The sequence below is a fragment of the Nicotiana tabacum genome, chromosome 11 (assembly GCF_000715075.1).
Source record: "Nicotiana tabacum cultivar K326 chromosome 11, ASM71507v2, whole genome shotgun sequence".
In the NCBI taxonomy this organism is placed as follows: Eukaryota; Viridiplantae; Streptophyta; class Magnoliopsida; order Solanales; family Solanaceae; genus Nicotiana; species Nicotiana tabacum.
In genome coordinates this window covers 160,655,218-160,673,551 of record NC_134090.1, presented here as the reverse complement: position 1 = coordinate 160,673,551, position 18,334 = coordinate 160,655,218, and the positions used below count along the sequence as shown (strand labels likewise).

Genomic DNA, 18,334 nt, shown 5'->3' with positions numbered 1-18,334 from the left:
ATGTAAATTTGAAAAAATATTTATATATATCTATATACTTACACTTGTACAACCAAACAATATATGTAATTACGCTGTAATTACATCAGGATAAATAAATATGTCATTGTGATTACTATACTGTGTAATTACTTGGCTGTGTAATTATTACCCAAGTAATTACACAGAAATTTCCAAACAGACCCAAACTTTTATTATTTTATTATTTTAAAGTATTTTTGTATTTATTATAATCTCCATAACTTATGTGAATCTTAACACCAAAACCCAAACATCTTATAACTAATGCAGGTATAAGTTAGGAGTATAATTTTATATAAAAGATAGGAGATTAAATAAGTTATATGTGTATTAACAACATATGGATAAGAACATCTAAAGACAAAAATACTCATGCAATATGTATTCCCTTAAAAAATATTTATCGTAGTAATTAAAATTAAAGTGATTTTATTTCATAGTCATGTAAGAGCGTCGAGATTTCGGTAAGGACTTTCAATATTCTTTTTTCATGATAAGCTTTTGGCCAAATACATATACAGCCCATTCAACTTGGTTTCATTTTTTATTTTGGCACTCTATCTCAACCTTGTTCCATTTTGGCCCTCTAGCTCTATTTCTTATATTTCACTTTAACACAAAAGCTGACTAGTCACATAGTGTGAATTGACTCACCTGGTAGGCGCGTGAGGCAGATTCATTTTGGCAAAATTCCTTTCCCAATAGTAATAAAATAACTATTGGCCCCATATTTAATCCCCCAACTCCCTTCCCCTTTATTTCATCTTCATTATTTCCTTTCCCATTCACCGTTGCCCCATCTTCATTCTCAAAGTTCCAAAGTTTTCATCTGCCGATTTCATACATGGCCATCCAGAAAACTTCAAACTTTTGCAATTTTATTGTTCCTTTATTTGTTCTAATTAATTTTTTTGTGGGTTTTTATCTAAGCTTGAAGTTTAAAGTGAATCCATGTCTCAAGAAAATTATTTTTTCAAAATGGAATGGATATTTGTTCTTGTGGATTTCAAGTTGAATTGAAAGTATCATGGACACCGAGAAATTCAGGTCGTCGTTTTTATGGGTATAAATTTGACAAAGTAAGTGAACCATTTTCGAATTTTATTTTCAGTGTTGTCATTTTCTTGTGTAAATAAGAAGCAGATGTAATTTTACCCAAATACGGTCGGGTTCGGGTATTCTAACATTGACCCGTTTGACATGGACAGAAAAACCAAGTGACAATATTTAATTGGATATTTATTACACCTAGAGGTGGCAAAATGGTTAAAAGAAAACAGTTATCCACTCATATTATCCATCAAAAAATGGGTTGGATAATGAACCATTTAAAAACTGGTCGAATATGGAGAAAGAACCATATTATCTATTTAGAAAATGATTAACCAAATGGATAACAAATGTGTTTTAACTTTTACATTTGTAAAGCCTTAAATTGGAGTTCATCAAGTTTAGAAGACTAGGAATTCTCTCATAAATGATCATATTTAAGAAGCCATGGATAATATGGATATCCATATTACTGCCGAATAAACTCATTTTTATCCGTCTCAAATACAGGCCGGGTCGGATAATTAATCCGTTCTTTTAAATTACCCATTTTAACCCGCTCATATCCGACCCGGCCCGACCATTTCCATCCCTAATTACACCTCAGATTTGTATATACACACGTTGTAACAACCCGACCGATCGTTTCATGAATTACTGCTCCGTTTTCCCATTTCTACTTCTTATTGCTTTGTTCAGTTGTATTATATGTTATCGGGTTGATTGGTTCAGGTTCGGAGAGGTTTTGGTAAGGTTTGAGATAGTTAGTCTCTTTTGAGTAAGCTTAAGTTGGAAAAGTCAACCGGATATTGACTTATGGGAATAAGGGCTTAGGTGTAAATTTTGATGGTTCGGATAGTTTCGGGAGATGATTTGGGACGTAGAAGCATGATCGGAATGTGTTTTGGAGGTCCGGAGTAAATTTAAGCTTAAATTGGCGAAATTGGAATTTTGGCGTTTTCCGGTTGATAGGTGAGATTTTGATATAGGGGTAGGAATGGAATTTCGGGAGTTTCAATAGGTCTGTTGTGTCATTTGGGATGTGTGTGTAAAATTTTAGGTCATTCGGACGTGGTTTGATAGACTTTTTTATCGAAAGAGGAATTTGGAAGTTTTTAGAATTCCTAGGCTTGAATCCAATGCAAATTTGGTGTTTTGATGTTGTTTTGAGAGTTTTGAAGGTTGAAAAAAGTTTGAATAATGTTATGGGATATGTTGGTAGGTTTGGTTGAGTTCCTGAGGCTTCGCGTGTGTTTCGGGTGGTTAACGGAGTGTGTTTGGCCTTACAAGAACTGTTGTTGCTGCTACATTTCTTGGTTCAGGTTTCCTTATATGCGATCGCAATAGTAGGGCTACGAACGCATGGGTTTGTTGGTGAGGCGGGTGAATTTGTTCTATGCGATCGCCAGGATTGGTCTGCGATCGCGAAGTGAGAGGAGTCAAAGCAGTGCGATCGCATGAGGTTATACGCGAACGCACAGTGTGGACGCGTGTGGCAGGGGGTGATTGGTTACTCTGTACGAACGCGGTTGGGGGTACGCGATCGCATAGAGTGAGGATAGCCAGTGCTATGCGAACGCGTGTAATGGATCGCGAACGCAGTGAAGAATTTTATAAAAAAGTTGGCCAGTGTTTTAATAGCCCAATCCTCAACCCTTCTCCATTATTCCACTATTCTTGAACGGGATTGAAGCTTTTGAGAGAGATTTTTGAGGAAACCAAAGGGGAATCATTTGGAGGTAATATTCTTGACTTTATAAATCGTTTATATGTGATTAAATGTCTAATAAGTGGTGAGAATTTGGAGAAATCAGTGCAATAATGGGTAATTAGGGCTTGAGATTAAGAGACCTTAAAATGGAAATTTGAGGGGTCATTTGGACTCTGATTTAAGTATTCTTGGTATGTATAGACTAGTGGGAGCATACGGATTCTGTTAATGTGATTTTTATCAAACTTCGAGACGTGGTCCCGGGGGTCGGGTTGGACCAATTTCGGGATTTTTGGTATAGTTTGATTATTTTCACTTGGGCTTCGATCCTTTAGCATATTCTAATATTATGATTTTGATTTTGGTTAGATTCAGTGTGAGTTGAGGCCGAGGCGAGAGGCAAAGGCGTTGCAGTGTAGTATTTCATCTGGTTTGAGGTAAGTAACCATTGTAAATCTGGATCTGAGGGTACAAACCCCGGTATTTCGTATTGTTTTGTTAAATGAGGTGACGCACATGCTAGGTGATGAGCGTGTGGGCGTGCACCAGTAGGGATTGTGACTTGGTCCGTCCCGTAGCGACTATTAAGCCGCGTATTTGATTCTAAATCTTATGATATCACTTATTTTAGAGGTTGGTACTATATTATGGGATGTATGCCATGTTTGGGGGCCTTGTGCCGACCTATTGAGACCCTTAGGGGCATTTTTACTGTTTTCCTCACTCTATTTATTTGAAAGTATATCCTCAGTTATGTTTTTACCCGTTTATTGTTTAAACCTGGTTTTTATCACTCTATTTCTTAAAATGTGAGAACTGTTTGGGCTGAGTTTCCCTGATTTCCACTATTATGCCCGAGTGGCTGTGAGGTTAATGACTAAGAGAGGTTGAGGACCTAATGGTGAGGATTATATATATATATATATATATATATTATGGATCGGGCTGCACGACAATGAGGATATTATATGTATATATTATGGATCGGGTTGCACGCCGCAGCGATACTTATATGGATCGGGTTGCACGCCGCATCGATATATATGTATTGGATCGGGCTGCGCGCCACAGCGATATGACGCTTGGGCTGTAGGAGCCCCTCCGGAGTCTGTACACCCCAGTGAGCATATTTGACTATAAACTATGGATCGGGCTGCACGTCGTAGCGGTTATTATGATTATTACTATTATGAGATATTATTGAGCCTGAGTGCTAAGTTTGAGTACTGAGCGACAAGAGCCGAGTCATGAGTGCCCGAGAGGCTAAATTTATGAGTGATACCTTGCCCGAGGGGCCCATTGATGATATTTGTGCTGATTTCACTCTTCTTTTATAATGAGCCTCTGTTGAAAACTGCTAAGTAAATGATTTCAAAGTATTTCAATTGAAACTGAAACCTTATGAAGAAACTGGCTTTTAAACTATTGAGTTTGATTTGATACTCTATTGTGTACTCTTATATATGATTTTAACTACTCGTCATTGTACTCAAACCTTATTTACTTTAGTTACTTACTGAGTTGGCGTACTCACGTTACTCCCTACACCTTGTGTGCAGATCCAGGTGCCCGAGCGGCAGAGTGAGGGTCCCCAGCATTGTCGGAGTTTGTCGGAGATTGCAAGGTAGTTGCATGGCATTCACAGCCCTGCTTTCCCCCTTCCTATCTTATTTCTTTCTGCAGTTTAGACTGGTTATGTATTAGACACTCAGATTTGTGTATTTAGAGGCTCTAGACTTGTGACACCAAATGTTTGGGCTGTGTTGGTCTATTTTCTGTAATGTTTTTCTGCACATTTCAGTGATTTATGAATTCCTTATAAAGGTTGAGACTTAATTAAATATTAGAAAAATGTTTTTATTAAAAGAAATTGACAGTGGTTACTTGTTGGGTTGGCTTGCCTAGTATTGTGATAGGCGCCATCACGACCGGGTATTTGGGGTCGTGACAAGTTGGTATCAGAGCCTAGGTTACATAGGTCTCGCGAGTCATGAGCCAGTTTAATAGAGTCTCGCGGATCGGTACAGAGACGTATGTACTTATCCTCGGGAGGCTGCAAAACCTTTAGGAAAAATGTCATATTCTTGAAATTTTTGTCGTACAAATCTGTTGATCCGAGTACTAAACTTATGTTATTCCATTCTCTCACAGATGGTGAGGACACGTGCTACCGATCAGGATGGAAGACCACCAGTACCACTAGATGGGGCCACTAGAGGCCGAGGACGCGGTTGAGGCAGTGGTAGGGGCAGGGGTGTAGCCCGCACAGTAGCTAGGGCAGCACCTGCAGATCTACTAGCTGCCCCAGTTCAGGATTAGGTCCCAGTTGCGGACGCTCCAGCAGCACTAGCTCAGGCACCAGCTGTGCCTATTGTAGTTCCATGCCCTCAGGAGGCTTTAGCTTAGATTCTATCAGTGTATATCGGTTTGGCTCAAGCGGTCTCAGTTACTACGGCCGCAACTACTTCTCGGGCCAGGGGAGGTACTCAGACTCCCGTTGCTCGCACACCTGAGCAAGGACTTCAGACACCAGAGGCACCTCCAGCCCAGCCGGTTGCACCAGCTTAGGAGTATGTGGTACCGGTTATGCCTGACAACATGCAGCATCGATTGGAGAGGTTTGGTAGACTTCAGCCTTCGACTTTCAGCGGTACTTAGGGCGAGGATACCCAGGGTTTATTAGACAAGTGTCAGAGGATTCTTCGTACGCCGGGTATTCTAGAGACAAGTGGTATAGCATTTACTACATTTCAGTTTTCTGGAGCTGCCTTTGCTTGGTGGGAGGCTTATGAGAGGTGCAGGCCTGTTGGTGTAGCGCCCCTTACCTGACAACATTTTTATGTTCTCTTTCTAGAGAAGTATGTGCCACAGTCTCACCAAGAGGAGCTGCGCAGGCAGTTCGAGCAGTTGCGTCAGGGAGATATGACTATGACACAGTATGAGATGCGGTTCTCTGATTTAGCTCATCATGCGGTCTGGTGGTTCCCACAAATTGAGAGAGGATCATGAGGTTTGTTGATGGCCTCACATATCAGCTTCGGATTCTCATGACTAGGGAGAGGATGTCAGGTTCTACTTTTAAGGAGGTTGTTGACGTCGCCCGCGAGATTGAGTCGGTTCATTGCCAGGAGCGAGAGGAGAGGGAGGCCAAGAGGCCTCGGGGATCTGGTAGCTTTGGTAGTGCTCCTTCGAGGGGTCAGTTTCAGCACGACAGGGGTCGTCCATTCAGACAGGCTCAGTCAGCTCGCCCAGGTTATCGTGGGCCATCGTCGGGTCATGGTTATCACAGTTCTCATCAGGGCCATTCATCACTCAGTGCCCTTCCAGCCCAGAGTTCGTCCCGTGCTCCATCAATTCAGGGTTCTTCCATGCTAGGTCCTTTTACTAGTCATTCTGGTGCCAGGGGTTCCCTTCAGTCCTTGTCTCCAGCACCGGGGAGTTATTATGAGTGTGGAGAGTTTGGGCATATGAGGAGGAAGTGTCCTCGTCTTCTTGAGGGTCCGTCTTAGCAGAGTGGTCAGCCCTCGACTTCAGCTCCAGTTACTTCACCACCCGCTAAGGCAGCTAGGGGTGGGGGTCAGTCAGCTAGGGGTTGCCCCATAGGGGCAGGTCGATCAGGTGGCGGTCAGGCCCGTTTCTATGCACTTCTAGCTAGGCCTGATGTTATTGCTTCCGATGATGTCATTACAGGTATTGTCCCAGTTCCACCTTTTCTTATGTGTCATCATACTTTGCTCATTATTTGGATAGCCCCGTGAGTCTCTTGTTACACCTGTTCTTGTATCTACTTTGGTGGGCGATACTGTTATTGTAGATCGTGTGTACCGGTCATGTGTGGTGACTATTGGGGGTTTGGAGACCCGAGTAGATCTGTTGTTGTTGTTATGTATGGTAGACTTTGATGTTATATTGGGCATGGATTGGCTATCTCCATGTCATGCTATTTTGGATTGTTATGCTAAGACAGTGACAGTGGCTATGCCGGGTGTGCCATAGATTGAGCGGCGAGGTTTGACTGATTTTGTCCCTAGTAAGGTGATTTCATTTCTGAAGGCCCAACGTATGGTTGGGAAGGGTTGTCTTTCATACTTAGCCTTTGTGAGGATGTCGGTGCAGAGACTCCTAGTATTGACTCTATTCTTGTTATGAGGGATTTTTCCGATGTGTTTCCTGCAAACCTGCCGGGCATGCCACCGGACAGGGATATTGATTTTGGTATTGACCTGGTGCCGGGCACTCAACCCATTTATATTCCGTCGTATCGTATGGCACCAACGGAGTTGAAGGAGCAGATTCAGGAACTCATTGATAAGGGGTTCATTCGGCCTAGTGTGTCGCCTTGGGGTGCGCCTGTTCTATTTGTGAAGAATAAGGATGGCACGATGAGGATGTGCATGAATTACAAGCAGTTGAACAAAGTAACAATCAAGAACAAGTACCATTTGCCTCGTATCGATGATTTGTTCTTTAGGGAGCGAGAGTGTTCTTCAAGATTGATCTCCGTTCAGGTTATCACCAGTTGAAGATTAGGGATTCGGATATTCTTAAGATGGCTTTCAGGAACCGATATGTCCATTATGAGTTCTTGGTGATGTTTTTTGGGCTGACTAATGCCCCAGCAGCATTCATGCATTTGATGAACATCGTGTTTTGGCCTTTTCTCGACTCATTTGTCATAGTTTTCATTGATGATATTCTGGTATACTCGCGTAGTTAGGAGGAGCACATGGAGCATTTGAGAGTTGTGTTGCAGAGGTTGAGGGAGAAAAGCTTTATGCAAAGCTCTCCAAATGGGAGTTTTGCCTCAGTTCAGTGGCTTTCTTGGGGCACGTGGTGTCCAGCGAGGGTTTTCAAGTTGATCCAAAGAAGATAGAGGCGATTCAGAGTTAGCCCAGACCGTCTTCAGCTATAGAGATTCGCAGTTTTCTTGGCTTGGCGAGTTATTACCACCGGTTTGTTTATGGATTTTCATCTATCGCATCGCCCTTGACCAAGTTGACTTAGAACGGTGCTTTATTCAGGTGGTCGGATGAGTGCGAGGAGAGCTTTCAGAAGATCAAGACTGCCTTGACCACAACTCCAGTGTTAGTGTTGCCATCAGCTTCAAGTTCATATACCGTGTATTGTGATGCTTCGAGAGTTGGTATTGGGTGTCTGTTGATGCATTAGGGTAGAGTTATTGCTTAATCTTCTCGCCGGTTGAAGTCCCATGAGAAGAACTACCCTGCTCATGATTTGTAGTTGGCTACCATTGTTCACGCGTTGAAGATTTGGAGGCATTATTTGTATGGTGTGCCTTGTGAGGTGTTTACTGATCATCGTAGCTTCCAACATTTGTTAAAACAGAAGGATCTCAATTTGAGGCAGCGGAGATGGTTGGAGTTGCTAAAGGACTATGATATTACCATTTTATACCATCCAGGGAAGGCCAATGTGGTGGCCGATGCTTTGAGCCGGAAGGCGGTGAGTTTGGGGAGTTTGGCATATATCCCAGTTGGGGAGAGACCTTTTGCAGTTGATGTTCAGGCCTTGGCCAATCGGTTCGTGAGGTTTGATATTTTGGAGCCCAGTCGGGTATTGGCTTGTGTGATTTCTTGGTCTTCCTTATATGATCGCATCAGAGAGCGCCAGTATGATGATCCTCATTTGTTTGTCCTTAAGGACAGAGTTCAGCATGATGATGCCAGAGATGTGACTATTGGTGATGATGGGATGTTGGGGATGCAGGGACAGATATGTGTGCCCAATGTAGATGGGTTTCGGGAGTTGATTCTGGAAGAGGCCCATAGCTCGCAGTATTCTATTCATCCGGGTGCCGCAAAGATGTATCAGGATCTGAGATATCATTATTGGTGGAGGAGAATGAAGAAAGATATTGTGGGATTTGTGTCTCGGTGTCTCAATTGTCAGCATGTGAAATATGAGCTATTCCCGAGTGGAAGTGGGAGCGGATCACCATGGACTTTGTAGTTGGGCTCCCATAGACTTTGAAGAAGTTCGATGCTATTTGGGTGGTTGTGGATCGACTGACCAAGTCCGCGCACTTCATTCCTATGTGTACTACCTATTCTTCAGAGCAATTGGCAGAGATCTATATCCGAGAGATTGTTCGTTTGCACGGTGTCCCAGTTTACATTATTTCAGATAGGGGCACTCAGTTTACTTTGCAGTTTTGGAAGTCTGTGCAACGAGAGTTGTGTACTCAGGTTGAGTTGAGCACAACTTTTCACCCTCAGACGGACAGGCAGTCCGAGCGCACTGTTCAGATATTGGAGGACATGTTGCGTGCTTATGTCATTGATTTTGGAGGGTCATGGGATCAGTTTCTACCGCTCGCAGAGTTTGCTTATAACAACAGCTACCAGTCGAGTATTTAGATGGCTCCATATGAGGCTTTGTATGGGAGGCAGTGTAGATCTCCAGTTGATTGGTTTGAGCCAGGTGAGGCCAAGCTATTGGGTATAAACTTGGTGCCTGATGCTTTAGAAAAGGTGAAGGTGATTCAGGAGAGGCTTCGTACAGTGTAGTCGAGACAAAAGAGTTATGCTGACAGGAAGGTTCGGGATGTGTCCTACATGGTTGGTGAGAAGGTTCTATTGAAGGTTTCACCCATGAAGGGTGTTATGAGATTTGGGAAGAAGGGTAAATTGAGTCCTCGGTTCATTGGGCCTTTTGAGATGGTTCGGAGGATTGGGGAGGTGGCTTATGAGCTTGCTTTGCCACCCAGCTTGTCGAGTGTGCATCCGGTATTTTATGTTTCTATGCTCCGGAAGTATTTTGGTCACCCGTCTCATGTTTTGGATTTCATCATGGTTCAGTTGGATGATGATTTGATTTATGATGAAGCCAGTGGTTATTTTGGAGCGTCAGGTTCGAAAGTTGATATCAAAAGACATAGCTTCAGTAAAAGTGCAGTGGAGAGGTCGGCCCGTAAAGGAGGCTACCTGGGAGACTGAGCGGGAGATGCGGAGCAGATATCCTCACCTATTTGAGGCTTCAGGTATGTTTCTTGACTCGTTCGAGGACGAACGTTTGTTTAAGAGGGGGAGGATGTAACAACCCGGCCGGTAGTTTCATGAATTACCGCTCCGTTTTTTCCATTTCTGCTTCTTATTGCTTTCTTCAGTTGTATTATATGTTATCAGGTTGATTGATTCGGGTTCAGAGTGATTTTGGTAAGGTTTGAGGCACTTAGTCTCTTTTGAGTAAGCTTAAGTTGGAAAAGTCAACTGGATGTTGACTTATGGGAATAAGGGCTCGGATGTGCATTCCGATAGTTCGGATAGCTTCAGGAGATGATTTAGGACTTAGAAGAGTGATCGGTATCTGTTTTGGAGGTCCGAAGTAGATTTAGGCTTGAATTGGCGAAATTGAAATTTTGGCATTTTCTGATTGATAGGTGAAATTTTGATATAAGGGTCAGAATGGAATTCTGGGAGTTACAGTAGGCCCGTTGTGTCATTTGGGATGTGTGTGTAAAATTTCAGGTCATTTGGACGTGGTTTGATAGACTTTTTTATCGAAAGCGGAATTTGAAAGTTTTTAGAATTCTTAGGCTTGAATCCGATACAAATTTGGTGTTTTGATATTGTTTTGAGCATTTTGAAGGTTGGAACAAGTTTGAATGACGTTATGGGATATGCTGGTAGGTTTTGTTGAGGTCTTGAGGGCCTCGGGTGTGTTTCGGGTGGTTAATAGAGTGTGTTTGGCCTTAAAAGAACTGTTGTTGCTGCTGTATTTCTTGGTTCTAGTTTCCTTATATGCGATCGCAATAGTGGGGCTGCGATCACATAGGTTTGTTGGTGAGGCGGCAGAATTTGTGCTATGCGTTCGCCAGAATTGGTCCACGATCGCGAAGTGAGAGGAGTCAAAGCAGTACGGTCGCATGAGGTTGTACGCGAACACACAATATGGGAGCGTGTGGCAGAGGGTGATTGGTTACTCTATGCGAATGCGGTTGGAGGTACATGATCGCCTAGAGGGAGGAGAGCCAGTGCTACGTGAATGCGTGTGATGGATCGCGAACACACTGAAGAATTTTATAAAAAGCTGGGCAGTGCTTTAATAGCCCAATCCGCAACCCTTCTCCATTTTTCCACCATTCTTGAACGGGATTGAAGCTTTTGAGAGATTTTTTTTGAGGAAACCAAAGGGGAATCATTTGGAGGTAATATTTTTGACTTCATAACTCATTTATATGTGATTAAAAGTCTAATTAGTGGTGAGAATTTGGAGAAATCAGTGCAAGAATGGGTAATTAGGGCTTGAGATTAAGCGACCTTAAAATGAGAATTTGAGGGTTCATTTGGACTCCGATTTCAGTGTTCTTGGTATGTATAGACTCATGGGAGGATAAGGATTCTGTTGATGTTATTTACTTCGAGACATGGGCCCGGGGGTCGGGTTGGACCAATTTCGGGATTTTTGGTATAATTTGATTATTTTCGCTTGGGCTTCGATTCCTTAGCATATTCTAATATTATGATTCTGATTTTGGGTAGATTCGGTGCGAGTTGAGGCCGAGGCAAGAGGCAAAGGCATTGTGGAGTAGTATTTCTTCCGGTTTGAGGTAAGTAACCATTGTAAATCTGGAACTGAGGGTACAAACCCGGTATTTTGTATTGTTTTGTTAAATGAGGTGACGCACATGCTAGGTGACGCACATGCTAGGTGACGAGCGTGTGGGCGTGCACCTGTAGGGATTGTGACTTGGTCCGTCCTGTAGCGACTATTAAGCTGCGTATTTGATTCTAAATCTTATGATATCACTTATGTTAGGGATTGATACTATATTATGGGATGTATGCCATGTTTGGGGCCTTGTACCGACCTGTTTAGTCTTAGAGGTATTTTTACTGTTTCCCTCACTCTATTTGTTGGAAAGCATATCCTCAGTCATGTTTTTACCTGTTTATTGTTTAAATCTGATTTTTATCACTGTATTTCTTAAAATATGAGAACTGTTTGGGCTGCATTTCCCTGATTTCCACTGTTATGCCCGAGTGGCTGTGAGGTTAATGACTGAGGGAGATTGAGGACCTAATGGTGAGGATATATATATATATATATATATATATATATATATATATATATATATATATATATATATATTATGGATCGGGCTGCACGCCGCAGCGATACTTATATGGATCGGGCTGCACCCCGCAACGATATATATATTGGATCGGGCTGCGCGCCGTAGCGATATGACGCTTGGGCTGTAGGAGCCCCTCCGGAGTTTGTACACGCCCAGTTAGCGTAGTCGATTATAAACTATGAATCGGGCTGCACGCCGCAGTAGTTATTATGATTATTACTATTATGAGATATTATTGAGCCTGAGTGCTGAGTGTGAGTACTGAGTGACGAGAGATGAGTCAGGTTTGACCGAGAGGCTAAATTTATGAGTGATACCTTGCCCGAGGAGCCCATTGATGATATTTTTGCTGATTTCACTCTTCTTTTATAACGAGCCTCTGTTGAAAACCGCTAAGTAAGTGATTTAAAAGTATTTCAATTGAAACTGAAACTTTATGAAGAAACTGGCTTTTAAATTATTAGTTTGATTTGATACTCTGTTGTGTACTCTTATATATCATTTTTAACTGCTCGTCGCTGCACTCAGACCTTATTTACTTTAGTTACTTACTGAATTGGCGTACTCATGTTACTCCCTGCACCTTGTATGCAAATCCAGGTGACCGAGCGGCAGGGTGAGGGTCCCCAACATTGTTGGAGTTTGTCGGAGATTGCAAGGTAGTTGTATAGCGTTCGCAACCCTGCTTTTCCCCTTCCTATCTTGTTTCTTTCTGCATTTTAGACTGGTTATGTATTAGACAGTCAGATTTATATATTTAGAGGCTCTAGACTCGTGACACCAGATGTTTGGACTGTGTTGGTCTATTTTTTGTAATGTTTTTCCGCACATTTCAATGATTAATGAATTCCTTATAAAGGTTGAGACTTAATTAAATGTTAGAAAAATATTTTTATTAAAAGAAATTGACAGTGGTTACTTGTTGGGTTGGCTTGCCTAGTATTGTGATAGGCGCCATCACGACCGGGTATTTGGGGTCGTGACAAGTTGATATCAGAACCTAGGTTACATAGGTCTCTCGAGTCATGAGCCGATTTAGTAGAGTCTCGCGGATCGGTACGGAGACATCTGTTCTTATCCTCGGGAGACTGCAGAACCTTTAGGAAAAACGTCATATTCTTGAAATTCTTGTCGTGCGAATCTGTTGATCCGAGTACTAAACTTCTGTTATTCCATTCTTTCACAGATGGTGAGGACACGTACTACCGGTCAGGATGAACGACCACCAGTACCACCAGCTGGGGCCAGTAGAGGCCGAGGCCGCGGTCGAGGCCGTGGTAGGGGCATGGGTGTAGCTCGCACAACAACTAGGGCAACACCTGCAGATCCACCTGCTGCCCCAGTTCAGGATCAGGTCCTAGTTGCGGATGCTCCAGCAACACCAGCTCAGGCACCAACTGTGATAAAGTGAAACATAACACAAGAAATAGACTTGGAGGGCCAAAGTGGAACAAAGTTGAGATAGAGTGCCAAAATGAAAAACGGGGCCAAGTTGAATGAGCTGTATATATATTTGGCCCAAGATTTTTCTCTACTACTAAAATATTACTCTTTCCGGTCCACAATAAGTGATCAATTTGTCTTGGGCATACCCATTAAGGAAATACTAAATTCTAAACAAAAATAGTTAGTGCGACTATATTACCCTTAATTAAATGTTACAATATAATTTAATATGAGGAGTAAAAGACTTTTTAGAAATGCGTACATAAGAGTAATTTTTAAAAAATAAATTAATTTTTTTGTAAATTGGTCACTTATTATTAACGGGATAGAGTAATACAAACACTATGTCAAACATATATTACAATTAATAGCTTTCTATTGCTACATCTGCCTTCTCTTCTCTTCTCTCTCTTGTCCACTTCCTTGAATCTTGAAATTGTCCTTACAAAACCCCAAACCATAATCACTTGATTCCTATGTTTTTCCCCACACATTTTCAAATCACTCCACTTTTTACCTGTTTTTATTCATTGATCTGTTACCACCGTAGGTTCTGATTTGATCACACACTTGATATATTCATAAAGGGGAATGTAGCATTTGATCATATAAATAATTGGGTATGTTCCTATCTCAAGAATTGAATCTTTTTTATCCCATTTGTTTATTTATTAGCTTATTTCATAATTTACTTGAAACATATCTCTTTTATAAGAATTTATTAAGAAAGTGCCTTTTCTTTTGTGCTAGAACTTCTTTTCAGCTTTTTACATTTTTTTTTCTTTGTTTTACCTTGAAAATAAAATTGGGTATGTGCCTATGTCAAAAAAGATTGAAACTTTTTAATCCCCATTTGTTTATTGTTACCATCTTTTACTTGAAAGCTCTATCTTTTATAAGATTTTATGAAGAAAAAGCCTTCTTTTTTTTTTTGTGCTAGAACTGCTCAAGATTGAAATTTGTTTCTATCTTTTTGCCCATTTTTTTTTTGTTTTACCTTGAAATTAAAATCTGGGGTTATTGAGGAATATCCTGAAAAAGAGATGTGTTGCTTTTTGCATTTAGTATCAGGTGTCTTTTTTTAATCTTTAATGGGTAAATGCCAAAATTCTAAGATAGTTTTAAGATGTTGGAGTAGAAGTAGTTATGTCAGAAAACTGTTTAGTTATTATTGAGTAATTATTGTATGTCTTGTTTGAGTCATACAAAAATAGAGCTCTTTTTATTTACACATGATTTGACAGTTTATGCAGTGCAGCTTATTGTTGAAATTATTTATTATAAGGGTCCCAATATAGGAAACATTGAGCTCTAGGATATTGTTCTCATTTCCTTTTCAATTGTCAATGTGATTTACATGTTGATGGGGCTTATTCCTATTCGTTTGGGTGCAATGTATTTTTTTTTTTTTTGGGTAAGAAATATGTGGTTATGTTGAATAAATTTGCAGACCATCTGCTAGATATGTGGTGTGATATTAAGTCTTTGTTATGGAAAGAACAGCGTTAGCTAATACCTTGAGCCGAGGGTCTTCGGAAACAACCTCTCTACCTCTACAAGGTAGGGGTAAGGTCTGCGTACGGAAACCCTCCTCAGACCCTATTTGTGGGATTATACTGGGTATGTCGTTGTTATCTGTTGTTATTGTAGAGTTAGCTAATAGCAGAGAGTCATGTAAGCAAAGGATTCTTATAAACGATACAAACTGATTGGGATTAAACTAACCAGTTTACAGATAAGTAAGAGATTTATAGAACCCTTAGATATGCCATTATTTGGTATTGGAATAGGCCTAAATAGAGCGAATAGTGTAGTATACAGGATTTATGTAGCTAACCCAATTGATTTTGGGATTGAGGCGTAGTTCATTGATTGAATCATTTCATGGAGAGATGCATGCTCTTGTAAACTAAGGCAATTGTAATATGAGAGACCTTGTTCCTTTTGCCTCCATGTAATATTAATACCGAAGTAGTCCCCCCTCCCCCACCCCCACCCCTCCGGAGGCGCTGCTCAGTGGTTAAAGAGTTAAAGTGACAACTTTGGGAACTAGGGGTTGACTCCAACAATACTAGGTGAATTCTTCCCAGTTGCTTAAGCCTAGGCAGTTAGAGTTAGTCGGTACATATGCTTTAGGAGGTAGTATTATCATCGAGGTGCATGCAAGTTGGAACGACACTATCTGTAATTTAAAATGCTGAACATTAGTTTCCTTCTTCAAAAGTTATAACACCATCTTTTTGTACCTCCATATGGTTTTTGATGAATATCCTTTTTCCGGATTTTTGCTAAACATGTCCATTTGAAACAAAATAATCTTGAATTGTTTAATATATGACTTCTAAATTGTTTACACAAGGAAGTTTGCGGAATCTATTGCCCTTTCTGATCTTTTGTGAATTGCATCTGTTTCTTTTGGCATTTTCAGACCCTAAGTACCAGTAATTTCTAATTCTTTTCTGTGCTTGATTTCCATCATATTGCTTTCAGGTTTGAGCTTAACTTTTCGGCAGCAAGGAGCAAGGGAGTGGGAGCTTAGTAGGTGGTGGGGGGACATTAGATCTGATTGAGTTCACACCATCTCATTCTTTATCCCTATATGTTTAGATTATATCCTATAGAAGCATGGAAACTTGTTTCTTTTAATCGTACTCGATTCGTTGCTGAAACTTTAAGTATTTTCGTGCAGATATTCAAAAGCTGTCACTTCCTTCTAGGACTGAACTAGAACGGGAGGAAGTAACTTAATTGTGCAGTGACTGGACGAGGGAAGTTGTAGTTCATGGTGCATAGCGCATTGTATATTGTAGTGCCACTCCTCAACTTCAGACAGAACTTTTACCACTTTCTTCTTTTCTTTTGGTATTTCCTTTTTAGCCGATCCTGATTTTGAGATTTCTTCCCGAGGGGCAACACCTGCTCATTCTTCACTTTTCTTTATTTCGGCATTTAGATTCTGAAAAGGGCTGTTGCATCTTAGCTACATAGATAAGTAGTTATGGTATTCTAGCTGCTGCCATTTTATGCGGTGTAGAAGATGGCGCTACATTCTGAGGAAGAGAAAAAAGAGGATTACCTTTTCAAGATTGTTTTGATTGGTGATTCTGCAGTCGGAAAATCCAATTTGCTTGCCAGATTTGCTAGAGATGAATTCTATCCAAACTCAAAATCGACAATTGGAGTAGAATTTCAGACCCAAAAGATGGACATCAACGGAAAGGAGGTTAAAGCGCAGATATGGGATACAGCTGGTCAAGAACGATTTCGAGCAGTTACTTCTGCATATTATAGGGGTGCAGTTGGAGCGCTTCTGGTTTACGATATCAGTAGGCGCCCGACTTTTGATAGCATTGGTCGATGGCTTAATGAACTTCAGAGTAAGCAATATGCTATTAATTCATCTTTCAACAGATTCGTTTTTCAACATCTTCAAATAGCATTGTTTATTTTCGGTCCATTTTCTCAGCAAAGTATGCTGAATGGGGGCCTTGGCGTAACTGGTAAAGTTGCTGCCATGTCTTGGTTACGGGTTCGAGCTGTGGAAACAGCCTCTTGCAGAAATGCAGGGTAAGGCTGCCTACAATAGACCCTTGTGGTCCGGCCCTTCCACTGACCCACGGGAGCTTAGTGCACCGGGCTGCCCTTTTTTTCCAGCAAAGTATGCCGTTCCTTTAATTGACTAGCATATCTTTATAATGTGTTGGATAGCTCATTCCGACATGAATGTGGTTACAATACTCGTTGGCAACAAATCTGATCTCAAAGATGCACGGGAGGTTACAACAGCTGAAGGCAAAGCGTTGGCTGAGGCAAAGGGACTATTTTTCATAGAAACTTCAGCTTTGGATTCGTCAAATGTAGCCTCTGCTTTTCAGACGGTTGTTAGGGAGATCTATAATATTCTGAGCAGGAAGGTTATTCAATCTCAAGAGCTCCAGAAAAAGGATTCGGGTCGACTAGCAAATGGTAAGACTGTGGTTTTGCAAGCTGATGGAAACCACGAAACAGATGCAGAAACAAAGAAAGGTGGATGTTGTTCATCTTAAGCTATAGTATGGGGAGGACATTTTCCTATTGTGAGGCCTAAGACAAGTCAACATTTCTTCTCCCATTGATGCAATTCAATTTCTTGTTACTGTTGAAGAAAAAGTTAAAACTTTCTTTCAATGTTGTAGGAAAACTTTCTTTGGAAAATGTAAATTATCTCAAGGGGAGAAGAACCTTTTTTTGACTGTTTTTGAGTTTTCAGTTTTGTATGATTCAATTTTTTCAGCTGCTTATTTTTTGTCTGTGTTTCATCTGTCATTTGTTTCTCTTTGGTTGGCCTTAGCAAAATTAAAAATGAGTATTCAATTGATCCACTGGATCTAAATCTCAAGTTAGTTAGAGTTGGTTATATCCATTCCATTCTAGTCATGTTCACATTGTCTAATACAAAATGTTAAAAATTACATTGTATAGCCGTTTTTAAATAATAATTGAAATATATATATAGGCGGACCCAGGATTTGAGCACGACGGGGGCACCACTGTGTGCTAATCACTAGCGATAAAATTCGGCGTGCAACTCTTTGAAAATTTAATGATTATAATGATTTATCATCCACGTATAAACAAAAAGAAGTTCTAATGAAAAGAAAACACCGAACAAAAAGAGATTTCTTCGCAAATTGGGTGATATGGGAAGGGAAAATGTTTGATAAAGCATGTTTCGCATTTTAAAATTTCTAGTCTTTTTAATTAAAAAAAATGGGCCAGGGATCAAAAAAGGCGTTCAAACATTAAAGAAATCAAGATTAAGGGTATGTTAATAGTAAAAAAAATAAAGAAGAGTCTAAAACTTTTAGTTTCCATTGACGAGTCGGAGTCAATGTAAATGATGAAGAAGGCAGTGGCATAAAGATTTGTATTTTTCTATTTGTGGAGTGATAAGTTGCAATTTGAAACTTTTAATTTTATGGGATGAATTTGAAAGGAAAAAAATTAATTAAGTTGACTATTACTATGTA

At 40.7% G+C, this 18,334-nt stretch overlaps 1 protein-coding gene across 4 annotated transcripts; it reads left to right on the top strand.

Annotated features, from left to right (window-relative positions):
* Window positions 1–13,698: 13,698 nt before the first annotated feature.
* On the top strand, window positions 13,699–17,557 carry LOC107826854 (ras-related protein RABA5a-like). 4 transcript variants are annotated; one of them, XM_016653886.2, is made up of 4 exons: window positions 13,699–13,945; window positions 15,816–15,867; window positions 16,015–16,702; window positions 17,034–17,557. In XM_016653886.2, the coding sequence occupies exons 3-4, from the start codon at window positions 16,363–16,365 to the stop codon at window positions 17,369–17,371; spliced, it is 678 nt and encodes a 225-aa protein (XP_016509372.1). In that variant the 5' UTR covers window positions 13,699–13,945; window positions 15,816–15,867; window positions 16,015–16,362; the 3' UTR covers window positions 17,372–17,557. The 4 variants fall into 4 exon arrangements, with proteins under 4 accessions (XP_016509372.1, XP_016509370.1, XP_016509371.1 ...); XM_016653884.2 differs by having other exon boundaries at window positions 15,816–15,870; XM_016653885.2 differs by having other exon boundaries at window positions 15,816–16,187; window positions 16,279–16,702.
* The last annotated feature ends 777 nt before the right edge of the window (window positions 17,558–18,334 follow it).